At 41.2% G+C, this 12298-nt stretch overlaps 1 protein-coding gene across 5 annotated transcripts in view; it reads left to right on the plus strand.

The window, feature by feature from the left end:
* Positions 1-12298, plus strand: part of Chd8 (chromodomain helicase DNA binding protein 8) — a 65294-nt gene that overhangs the window by 28616 nt on the left and 24380 nt on the right. For all 5 annotated transcript variants that reach the window (XM_040736686.1, XM_040736682.1, XM_040736685.1 and 2 more), the window contains 5 exons: positions 7570-7752; positions 8272-8340; positions 8712-8767; positions 9166-9283; positions 10748-10831. In XM_040736686.1, the coding sequence (XP_040592620.1) occupies positions 7570-7752; positions 8272-8340; positions 8712-8767; positions 9166-9283; positions 10748-10831 (510 nt within the window). The remainder of the gene's footprint in view (positions 1-7569; positions 7753-8271; positions 8341-8711; positions 8768-9165; positions 9284-10747; positions 10832-12298) is intronic.

Here is a 12298-nt window from a genome sequence, read left to right on the forward strand (position 1 = left end):
GCTCTGACACTTTCCTCTCCTGTAGACCTGGTCAGCTCTGACACTTTCCTCTCCTGTAGACCTGGTCAGCTATTCCCTTTGTTTCACCTTTTCTACACTTGAGGTGTTTTTGTTTTTGTTTTGTTTGTTTGTTTGTTTGTTTTGGTTTTACGAGACAGGGTTTCTCTGTATTGTTTTGGAGGCTGTCGGTCCAGCCCGACCTCGAACTCACAGAGATCTGCCTGCCTCTGCCTCCCTAGTGCTGGGATTAAAGGTGTGCGCCACCACCGCCCGGCTACGCTTGAGGTTTTGTAATGAGAATCTGGGGTAGTTAGGCATAAAATTTGGGTTGCTTTCTTTCTATCTTTGAAGATGAGAGAAGAGATGGGAAGCCAGACCAAAACCCCAGCCTCATTTGCTGCCTTATAGTGCTGACAAATTAACCCACTTTATTATTTTGTGTATGTGGGTGTTTTACTTCCATGTATGTATGTGTGTCACGTGCATGCCTAGTGCCTGTGTAGATGAGAAAAGGAATCAGATCCCCTGTGATTAGAGTTACAGAGTGAGCCACCATGTGGGTGCTGGGAATTGAATATGGGTCCTCTGGAAAAGCAGCTAGTGTTGTCAACTACTGAACCATCTATGTAGCCCCTTTCTGGTTTTTATATTAATTAATTTATTTTTAGTTTGTGAGTATGTTTCTGTGTATGCTCATGTGTGTTTTGAGACTACAGGAGATGTTGAGAGTCCTTTACCGCTGTCTGCCTTACTCCTGTGAGACAGTCCCTCACTGAACCTGGAGCCAGGCTGGCAGCCAGCAAGCCATCTGCCACACCCAGCCTCTTTTTTTTCCCCACACGCAGCTTCTTGTGTGAATACTGGGACTTGGGTTCAGGTCTCCATGGTTACACGAGCAGCAAGTACTCCTGCCACTGAGCCTCCTTTTCAGCCCATACTTGCCTCCCTTCCTTTCATTTCTTTTCTTCCTTTCTGGGCTTCTGGGTAGGGTGTCACATGTCCCAGCATGGTCTTCCACTCTCCATGCAGCGGAGACTGAATGGGAAGTCCTGCTGCTTCTGCTCTGCTTCCCAAGAGGTAGACATGGACCACCCTCCTGACTGATTTTAGGCCCAAGTGATTGTCCTGCCTCAGCCTTCTCATTACTGGGTCTACAGGGTTGTGCCATCGATGCCCAGCCCTCTCTTTGAGACTTTTGTTTTGCTTTTTAGACAAAGTCCTGCTTTATTGCCCATGGTGGCCTCAAATTCGTGATCCTTCTGCTCTGTCGTCCCAAGTGCTAGGATTACCAAATAGCCTTCTGTCCTCCAGCCATTCACTTGGTGTTTATTTGTACATATAGGAAAACACTCTGTCACACAAAAGAAAAACCTTTAATTTTTTTATTGTTTATTTTTATGTGTATTGGTGTTTGTCTGTTATGAGGATTAAATGTAAACATTCATAAAATAGTGCTTAGCTCATGATAAAATTATAATGAAAGCCAGGTTAGTGGCCCATACAGTATTAATAATGCACATAGTACATTAAATGCTTATAGTAATAATACATTTACATAAGTATCAATTATATGGCTCTTGCCAACATAATCGGCAGGCTGTCTATACCAACTTAATTTTTGTTCAAAAAAGATATACCTGTGTTATCAGGCATAAACCATCTCTTCCATATGGCTGTTTACATAGTTTTAACTTTAGCCTGGGCTACAGAGGGAGACCCAGTCTGAACTAATAAAACCAAGAACATAAAATGAAGACACTGACTCTGTTTGTTAAACAAACAAGATTAAAGAATGCATTGAATGATCAAAATATTTTGCATGTATATATCAAATTCTTCTAAGAGTTTTGTTTTGGTTTTGTTGTTTTTTTCAAGACAGGGTTTCTCTGAGTAGCCGTGACTATGTTGGAGCTCTGTAGTAGACCAGGCTGGCCTCATACTCTGTGTCTCCAGCTTCTATAGAGGTTAAGGCAAGAGATCACGTGAAAGCAAGAATCTGAGACCATGTTTTAAATGCACGTACACACATCTACATATAGAGCTCTGAGAAAAAGTTCCGGAATGGTAAATTTGTAAACTATGAAATTCTGTTTCAAGCCAAGTAAGATAGCCCACAACGCTTAGGAGACAGAGGTAGATGATTGCTGTGAGATCAAGGATAACCCGGGATGCTATGAGATCCTGTAACAGAACACAAACAAGGCTCTGCTGGTAAATTGCTTGCCCCAGAGAATTGGTACCCGAGTACAGGTTCCCCAAACTAGCGTAAAAGACTTCAGTGCTGCGGGGAGGGATTGAGGCAGACAGGCCTCTAAAGCTCACTGTCCAGTAAAACTAGCCAAATTATTAACTTCAGGTTAATTGGGAAACCCTGAAGAATAAAGGTAGTGGGGTACATACTTACAATTCTGGCACTTGGAGTTGGGATAAGTTGTATTAAATTCAAGCTTGCCAGAGCTACATAGTGAAACTTTGTTGCAATAAATGAATAAAATGGAGGGCATTTGAAGAAAGATCCCAGTTGTCACAGTGTGTGCTATACAGCCCCCCCAAAATACCAAAGGAGCAGAATGTCCCATTCCAGACCCCTAGTTCTCCCCAAGACCCAGTTTTGTTTGTTTATTTGGGTGAGGGTGCAGGGGTTCACTCACACCCTTCCAGATATATTGTTTGTTTTTAGGGAATGCTCCTGCCACTTAGTACTAGTATTCCATACCTACTTCCTGTGGTGCTTTTTTTTAATTATGAAAATTTTCAAATATACTCAAAGGTAGAGATTATTTAATGATGTCCTATGTTTCCATTCTCCCACTTCAGTATTTACAAGAGATGGCCTTTCTGGTTTATTTCAAAGTAAATCCAAGTAATCTTTTCTTTTTTAAACTTTTTTTAATTAAAAAAATTCTATTTTAAGCCTGTTGTGGTGGCACATGTCTTTAGTCCCAGCCCCTGGGAGGCAGTGCTATAGGCTGGCGGAGAGCTCTGCGCTCAAGGCCAGTTTGATCTACATAGTGAGTTCTAGTCCAGCCATGTCTCAAAACAAACGAATTAAGAGTGAGATCCTGTCTCTTAGTTAATCAACATGGAAAAAGCAAATAATACAAAAGGTAAAAAGTAGGCAGTGTTTATAATCCTTTCTCGGTAACTAGATTTTCCTTAGGAAGGTAGACTAAAATATGGATTGTATCAGTCAGTGTTCAGTTCGTGATAACATACTATCCTGCGTTACTGGCATGTTTCAACAAAATGAGGTTTATTTTGGCTCATGGTTCTTGGTTTTTGTTTGTTTGTTTGTTTTTCCCCAGACAGGGTTTCTCTGTGTAACTCTGGTCCTGGAACTCACTCTAGACCAGGCTGGCCTGGAACTCAGAAATCTACCTACCTCTGCCTCCCCGGTTCTGGGTTTAAAGGCCTGTGCCATCACCACCACCCAGCCTTTCATAGTTCTTTAGGCCAAGTGGATAGCTTCATGTGATAGCTTTTGTTGACCAAGTACCTAGGTGATACAGAGTAAATAATAGGACACAGAGAGTCCTATGTATATGTACATCTGTGGTGTGGTCCCTCTAGTACTGTACTCCAAATGGCTTTCAGCTCACCAGGTAGCTTGCCTCAAGACTTTGGACTTCTTACAAGCTTTCTGGGTTGTAAAATTATAGGTGTAAATGGCTGCATCTGGCTTCTTTTTTTTTTTTTTTTTTTTAATTAATGGTCCAAGAGGGTAGATCTAGGATCTCATTTCTTTCAGATGGCTTGAGATTGTCAGTTGCCATGTAGTGGTAGCACTTCCTCTTTAATCCCAGCACTCAGGAGGCAGAGGCTGGTAGATCTCTGTGAGTTCCAGGCCAGCCTGGTCTACAGAGTGAGTGCCAGGACAGCCTCCAAAACAATCCAGAGAAACCCTGTCTCAAGAACACACACACACACACTGATGTCAGTGATGAATGTATCAATTGTTACTTTTTCCTTGAGTATTATTTGATTTAAATATAGGCATAATTTGTGCATCCATTGTCCTTTGATGAACAAAGTATTTTTTGGACAGATTTCATGTCTTATGACTAAATTCTTAGAAATTAAATTAATAGATTATAGGGTAAGCATACATAACTGGCTGAAATCTGTGTTATAAGTGATGTGCCATTTTATACTCTTACTCATGATCTGTTTCTATACAGCTTAAACTCTGGTATTTTCCATCTGTTTAATAATTCTGTGATATTTTAAGGCTATGACATAATTTGTTTGACTAGTACTCTGTCTATGGTCTTTTTTTTTTTTTTGAAGTGTATTTGCTGTCAAAGAATAACAGCAGTTTCCTCCACTGAGATCATGCCAATTGGTACCCCCAACCCAGCATATACGAGTTCCTGATTTTCCTTTTTCCTTCTATTTTGGGTGACAAATTCAGAGTCTTGAGCATGTTAGACAAATATTTCCAGTCAAGTATTTTCCTAGCCCATGTTTAATGTATCTTCCTCAAATGTTCTGAATTTCTGCCAATCTGCTAGGTGAGGCGGGACAAAGGAAACAGGACATGGCTTGGCAGTTGACTCTCGACTGCAAGTCCAGGAGGTCAGATGCCCTCTTTTGACCTCTGTGAGCACTGCATACACATAGTGCACAGAAGACACAAAACACTCACAGGTGTAAAATGGTTTTTTTTAAATATTAAAAACGAAAGAAAAAAGTTATGGGTCAGCTTTATAGTATATAATTGCAATCCCAGCACTTGGGAGGTAGAAGCAGGAAAATCAGAAGTTCAAGTTCAGCATTCATGACACAGAAAGTTTGATGCCAGCCTGAGTTACAGAGGCCCTTACCTCAAAAAATATTTTTTCAAGTGTATCTTTTTCTATGAACTATTTTCATGTCATTTTCCTTTATCTCTATTCTGCTACTCATTTCTTTTTGTTGTTGCTCAACATTCTTGTTTAGAAAGTATGTCTACAGCATTTTTCTAGCTTTATTTATATTGGACTATATTTTGCATATAACCTTACATTAGCAAGTATTGTCAAATTGTCAATTTGTTAGTAGTTTGGCTTACTCGGATTAAATTTTGCCTACTCAAATCTAAAGAACCCAAGTTCTTTAGAATGTTTTCTAACTTTTAAATATTTTTTAAAATTTTATATACATTGGTGTTTTGCCTATGTGTATGTCTGGGTGTATGTGTGGTTGCTGGGAATTGAACCCAGGTCCTCTGGAAGAGAAGCCACCAGTGCTCTTAACCACTGAGCCATCTCTCCTGCCTGGTTTTCTTGTTATTTTTAATATCTTTCTTTTGGAGGTGTGTCTCTGATTCTCTCTGCCTGGCTAGCAGTTTCCGGCCTCAGTTACTGGGCGTGGCCATCATGCGCTTCACTCAGAAGCACCAAACTTATTATGTTCTAAAGCCCAATAAGGGTTTCAGTCCCCTTGGGCACTTGCAGACTTGTTAGGGGGACCATCAGGAAATGTGAAAAAGTCTGCTATACTTGTTCCTATTTTTCCTCTTTATTATTTGATGTTTATTGTTTTAAACAGTGTTTACTTCATGTATAGACTGATGGTTTTACCATATTCTCTTTTTTAAAATTATTTTTATTTTATATACATTGGTGTTTTGCTTATGTGTTATGTTTGGGTAAGGTTGTTGGGTCCCCTGGAACTGGAGTTGCAGACAGTTGTGAACTGCTGTGTGGATGCTGGGACTTGAACCTGGGTCCTCTGGAAGAGAAGCAGCCAGTGCTCTTAACTGCTGAGCCTTTTCTCCAGCCCCAGTTTTACTATATTTTCATTCATGTATATAGTATGCTTTGCTCAGACTCACTCCTTGTATTAGTGACTTTTTACTAGAACAAAGTGTTAGACAAAAAGCAGCTTAAGGAAGAAAGGGCTGCTTTGCTTGAGGTTTGTGGTGTGATCATCATGATAGAGTGGACACAGTGTGAAGGTTTTCAGGTTTGTGGTGTGATCATCATGATAGAGTGGACACAGTGTGAAGGTTTTCAGGTTTGTGGTGTGATCATCATGATAGACTGGACACAGTGTGAAGGTTTTCAGGTTTGTGGTGTGACCCATCATGATAGACTGGACATAGTGTGCAGGTTTTGAGGTTTGTGGTGTGATCATCGTGATAGAGTGGACATAGTGTGAAGAGGCAGCTCTGGTGGGGGGCAGGAATTTGAGTTACTGGTGCAGTCAGGATGGCAATCAACTTCTTCTTTTTCCACTTTATTCAATCCTGGACCCACATTCAGGGTGGGTTTCCCCTCCTCAATTGAAGCTCTCTGGAAGTATTCTACAGAATCTTAGGTGATTCTAAGTCCTGTCTGCTTGACAATGAGTGTTAACCATAACAACTCTCTATTACTCTCTCATTTCTTCCCTTTCATTAGTCCCTTTCGCTGTCCTTTTTCATTTTGTTTTGTTTTCAATTTGTTAAAATAGTCTTGCACTCCTGGTTCTCCTTCCTCTGACTACCAAGTGCTGAGGTTACAGGCATACACCATCATCCATCACACACACACACACACACACACACACACACACACACACACACACACACACACACACACACACACACACACACAAAACTATCTGTCACTCCAGTCCCAGGGGCCCCACATTCTCTTCTTTGTGAGCACCAGGTATAAAAGTGGTAGACAGACATGCATGCAGGTAAAAACACCCATTCACATAAAGATTAAATTTAAAAAAGGAAAAAAATTGTCTCAGATAACTATTGTTAACTAAGCTTGAAGGCATGGTGGCACACACCCTAATTCCATAACTCAGGAGACAGAGGCAGCTAGATCTCTGTGACTTCAAGGCCACCTGATCTATATAACGAGTTCTATGACAAATGGGACTATGTAGAGAGATCTGCCTTAAAAAAGCAAAACACAAACAAAAAGAAAAGCTAGGAGTTAGTAGCGCAAGCCCTTAATCCCAGAACTGGGAGGCAGAGACAGGGGGATCTCTGTGCGTTTGAGGACAGCCTGGTCTACAAAGCAACTTCCAAGACAGCCAGGGCTGTTAATACAAAGCAACCCTGTCTTGTAAAACCAAAAAATAAAGGGAAAGGAAAGAATAGTGTTAACTAAAAAAGTTATGGGAGAATACATATGAAATGATTATTTTGTCAAAAAACATCAAAGACCAATGGGAATGGTTTATGGGATAAAAGAGTTTGCTATGCAGGTCTAACTACCTGAGTTTAATCCCTGAACCCATGGTGAAAAGAGAAATGACCCAAAAAAGTTGTTCTCTGACACGTGAACTCACACACACACACACACACACACACACACACACACACACACACACACACACTACAGCAATAGTAAGTTTTGTTTTGTTTTTTCATGAGAACTTTGCAATAAAATGTACATCCATTAGCATCAGCAAATACTTTCAAAAGTTTTATTTTGAAAGAAGGCATAGATTTAATACAAGTACATGGGACAGGGCCAAGATGTTTAAGGGTTCAGGGCCAACCTGGAACATAGATACATAAGTTACTGCCTCAAACACAGTTATCACTTTGAGTGCTCTAAGCAATTAACTGTATTTCCTCTGCAGAAGAGACGTTCAAACCGCCAAGTTAAACGAAAAAAATATACAGAGGACCTAGATATAAAGATAACAGATGATGAAGAAGAAGAGGAGGTCGATGTGACTGGTCCAATAAAACCCGAGCCCATCCTTCCAGAACCAGTGCAAGAACCTGATGGGGAGACTCTGCCCTCCATGCAGTTCTTCGTGGTAAGCTAGCACGAGCCATTGGAGAGTCTGGTGTTGCCTGTGCTGTCTGTCTGTCTGTGTCTGTGTCTGTGCTGTCTGTCTGTGTCTGTGTCTCTGTGTGTGTGTGTGTGTGTCTGTGTCTGTGTCTGTCTCTCTCTCTCCTCTCTCTCTCTCTCTCTCTCTCTCTCTCTCTCTCTCTCTCTCTCTCTCTCTCTCTCTCTCCCTCCCTCCCTCCCTCTCCCTCCCTCCCTCTCTCCCTCCCTCCCTCTCTCTCTCTCTCTCTCTCTCTCTCTCTCTCTCTCTCTCTCTCTCTCTCTCTCTCTCTCTCTCTCTCTCTCTCTCTGTGTGTGTGTGTATCTGTGTCTGTACGTGTTTGCTGTTGTTGTTTTTTCAGATAGGGTCCTATTCTGCAGTTCAAGCAGCAATTCTTTTGCTTCTGCCTCAACCTCTGGAGTGCAGGGTTACTGGTGTGAACTACCACACCCAGGGTTTCTTCTTTCAACCATTAGTTGACTGACACACACAACGTCTTTGCTACAGGAGAATCCCAGTGAAGAAGATGCTGCTATTGTGGACAAAGTGCTTTCCATGCGAGTTGTGAAGAAAGAGGTGAGGCCTCTCTTCCTCTAATGGCATTCATAAAGAATTCTTTATTTTTCCTATGATGGGAATCTCTACTACTGACTTGTATCCCTAGTTCACAAGTTTTATTTAATGAGCACCTTTGAATGACGGGATATATTGCTAGGGTGTCGTTTTAATAAATGATATATGAAAGTTAGCTAGAAAACAAGTCTGTCTTGCCATCTCTTCTTTAACTATTTTCTTTACAATGGATAAAAAGATTACTTTTTTCAGCTCCCAGACCTCTAGTGCTAGATTAGCTCCTTGACCGATGAAATATTTAGGAAACATTAGGATGAAGTTTTGCCATGTGTGGATGATAAACAAATGATTATAATTTCTGTATTTCTTTTCAGCTTCCTTCGGGACAGTACACAGAGGCTGAGGAATTCTTTGTCAAGTATAAGAACTAGTAAGTTATGTGCACTCAGAGGCCCTCCCCCTCAGCCCTGCTACTCAGAAAATTTCAGGAATTGAAATGACGGTTTCTTTGTGGGAAAGCCGGGTGAGAGCAGTTTCTGATAAAAATCCCTGGTAGTCCTCTCTGCCTTAGTTAAGGCCTTATTACTCTATAGTTTGTGAACCAACACAATTAGCATTACTTGGGTGCTGGTATGACCTGTAGGTATCTAGGTATACCCCAGAACAGGTGGGTTGTGTGCACCTTCAAGTTTTAGGAACATTGACCTAAGCTGTGTCCTGTTAAAGCACACATTTGTCCATCCTGTTGCTGGCTAGTCCCCAGACCCCAGTGCTGGAGTGCCAGGTTCCCATTCTCACAGCGTGCCCGGCTGTTTCCACCCCCTGTAGCTCCTATCTGCACTGTGAATGGGCAACTATCTCCCAGCTGGAGAAGGATAAGAGGATCCACCAGAAGTTAAAGCGGTTCAAAACCAAAATGGCTCAGATGAGACACTTCTTCCATGAGGTAATGAGGAGTCAGCACTGGCTATTATTTCTTTTTAATCTTTTTCTTTTTGTAAAATCCTCTGACTTCCCTTCCTGTCTTTACCTCTCAAGTGCTGGTATTACAGAGCTGTACTGTCACATGGCCTTCCCTTTCTTTCCTAGCACAAATTAGTTAGCAGGCTATCAGCCTCTGCAAAAGATATGCTTGGTCTGTGTGTATGAGTATAGAGTTTTAATTCTGATTATTTAATTGGTGCCATGCTTTTGTTTTCCTGGGCTTAGTCATGGTCTCCTGGATAGCTATAAAGTTCAGTACTGTGAGATTGTGATAAGTGAGTGTGGGTGGAGGGTTTTCAGGAAGACGATAAAGTAGCCTGGTCCATGCTCAGTTCTCTTCTCTCCAGTACTGATCTTTAACTATCAACTGTCTTTTGATTCTTCAAGACAGGATTTCTCTGTGTAGCCTTCGCTGTCCTGGAACTAGCTCTGTAGACCAGGAACCTGCCTCTGCCTCCTGAATGCTGGGGTTAAAGGTGTGTGCCACCGGCACCCAGCATCAACTGTCTCTTTAGATACAAACAGCTATTTCTTTAATCAAAACCTGGGTTTGTTTGTTTGTTTGTTTTTGAGATAGTCTCGTGTGGCCCAGACTGACTCACTGACCTTAACCCTCTGATCCTCTGTCCTCTGGTGTTGGCTTTTACCTCTGAGTGCTAAGATCATAAGCATTGCACCAGCATGCATACCTTATGTGCCGGGATGTAACCCATGGCTTTCTTCATGCTGAACAAGCGCTCCATCAACTAAATCTCATCCCCAGTCTGAGGAAGCTTAGAAATCAGATTTCTAACCTAGTACCGGTGGAAACAGGAATAGAGGCACTTTGACTTCTTATGTCTAGGGTTCCTAACAATCAAACATTGAAGCTACATAAACAAAGAAATGTGTCCATTATATTTAACAGTTTAGAGGTTTTCATGACCTTGACTTTTAATTGTGTTATGCAAGCAGAAGGGAGAGTGAAAAGAGATGAAGAAATGGAGGTAGCATCTGTAGGAAACACTTGGGAAAGCTTAGTGAAGCAGAGAAGAAACCGTTTCAGAGTGATAGAGTCAAGAAGAGGTTCAACTGACAGAGTACTCAGAAGACCAGACAGAATCCAGAACATGTATAGGGGCAGTAGCCTGTTAGGGAGAAAGGATTCTGTGCCTGGTAACAGGTGAAGAAATAGATTTATAGATTTCGTTCCATTTGCTTTTTGTTTTCAAGACAGGGTTTCTGTGTTAGTCTTGGCTGTTCTAGAACTAGCTTTATAGGGCAGAGCCACCTGCCTCTGCCTCCTGAGTAAGATTTATATATTTTAATGCTATAAAAATACACAATTCCCATTAATTTAATTTTTTGCTCTTATAAAAGTGAAGTAGAAAGGTATTATTGAACAGTGATTTTCCTGCCTTCTTGTTTGGTTTCATAACTCACCTAGGATGAAGAACCCTTCAATCCAGACTACGTAGAGGTGGATAGGATATTGGACGAGTCTCACAGTGTTGACAAGGATAATGGTGAGGTAAGTTGGGCATGGAGAAACATGAAAGGCCTTCTGCAGATTTCTGCTGGTTTGCTTGCGAATCCTTTATTTTTCAGATGTGGCGGGAAAATCCCTTGGACTGAAAAGGTATTTCTGAATTTCTTCTGTGGGATTCTTAGCAGTAGAGTGGGAAGGCAAAGGAGTAGAAGAGCTAAAGGTACCTGTGCCAGGCACCTTAGAGCTCCATTTGCAAGTATGGAAGAGCTACTTACTCCGCGATCTCTCTCCCTTTCCTTCAGACTGTGTGGGAGACCCTGCATACTGATCCCAATCAATGAGTAGAAAACCACTTGCATAGGTCTGGCTTTTTGTAATTCCTGAATGCACCATTACTTCAGTGCTTTTAATTTGTCATTGTGGACTCCTGTCCACAGTTCCCATTACATCAGTTTAGACTGAGGCTACAAGATACTTATTTTCAGTTTGGTTTTCTAGGATTTTTCTTTCATAAACTGGTTTGGGAATCACTGTACTGATACTTATACAGATTAGGGAACATATTCTGCTTCTGCTCAAATACTTGAAGTTTTACTGATTTCCTGTTTGATTCTCCAAAGAGTCTTAATTACATATAGACAGCAAGCTGCCTTTTCTTCAGAAATGCTTCACTTTATTTTTGCTTCAGGCCATTGCTGGATTAGCTGCACAGAGTTTTTGTGGGTTGTGACAGTGACCAAGAGAGAATAGATTTCTGTTCAGGCATCAGGGGTAAGCTAGGCTTATTAGCTATGAGATTCATTCCCACCCGTCATTCCAACAGGATCTGTGAGTCAGAGTATTCCTTCTGTAACATTGCAAAGTTTACAGACTTCACAGTAACTCAGATAGGACCTTAGATACAGAGGGCCTATTAATATTTTAATGTCTAAACAGTCTACTAAGTATAAAGCATACAGTATATATTCTTCTCTTGGGTTGAGAATGAATTCATGGTGTTATGTTTGTTTCTGGGAGTAAATGGAGAACAGGAAGTTCTCATCATTTTCAGGATGTCAGGCTTTTGTACCCTGGCGATCTTATGTGTCCTATCACCATACTTAGCCTTAGCCTTCTAAAAGTAACTGTTTGAACCCTGTGAAATGTGCAGCTGGTGTGGTGCGAAAAATGTTCTGGATTCTTCTTCTTCTTCTTCTTCTTCTTCTTCTTCTTTTTTTTTTTTGAGACAGGGTTTCTCTGTATTGTTTTGGAGGCTGTCCTAGAACTCGCTCTGGAGACTAGGCTGGTCTCAAATTCACAGAGATCTGCCAGCCTCTGCCTCCAGAGTGCTGGGATTGAAGGCATGCGCCACCAATGCTGGGCTGGCTTCTTGATATTATACTTAATGTTCCCAATGTTTGACAGTAATATTCTGTGTATCCATTTCCCCCTCTCCAAAGTAGGCTTGATTTTTTCATCTATTTTTTTCATTAACTAACAATGGAAATAAGTATATTGTTTAGAAAAATA

The sequence above is a fragment of the Mesocricetus auratus genome, unplaced genomic scaffold (assembly GCF_017639785.1).
Source record: "Mesocricetus auratus isolate SY011 unplaced genomic scaffold, BCM_Maur_2.0 Super-Scaffold_100066, whole genome shotgun sequence".
Taxonomy (NCBI): Eukaryota; Metazoa; Chordata; class Mammalia; order Rodentia; family Cricetidae; genus Mesocricetus; species Mesocricetus auratus.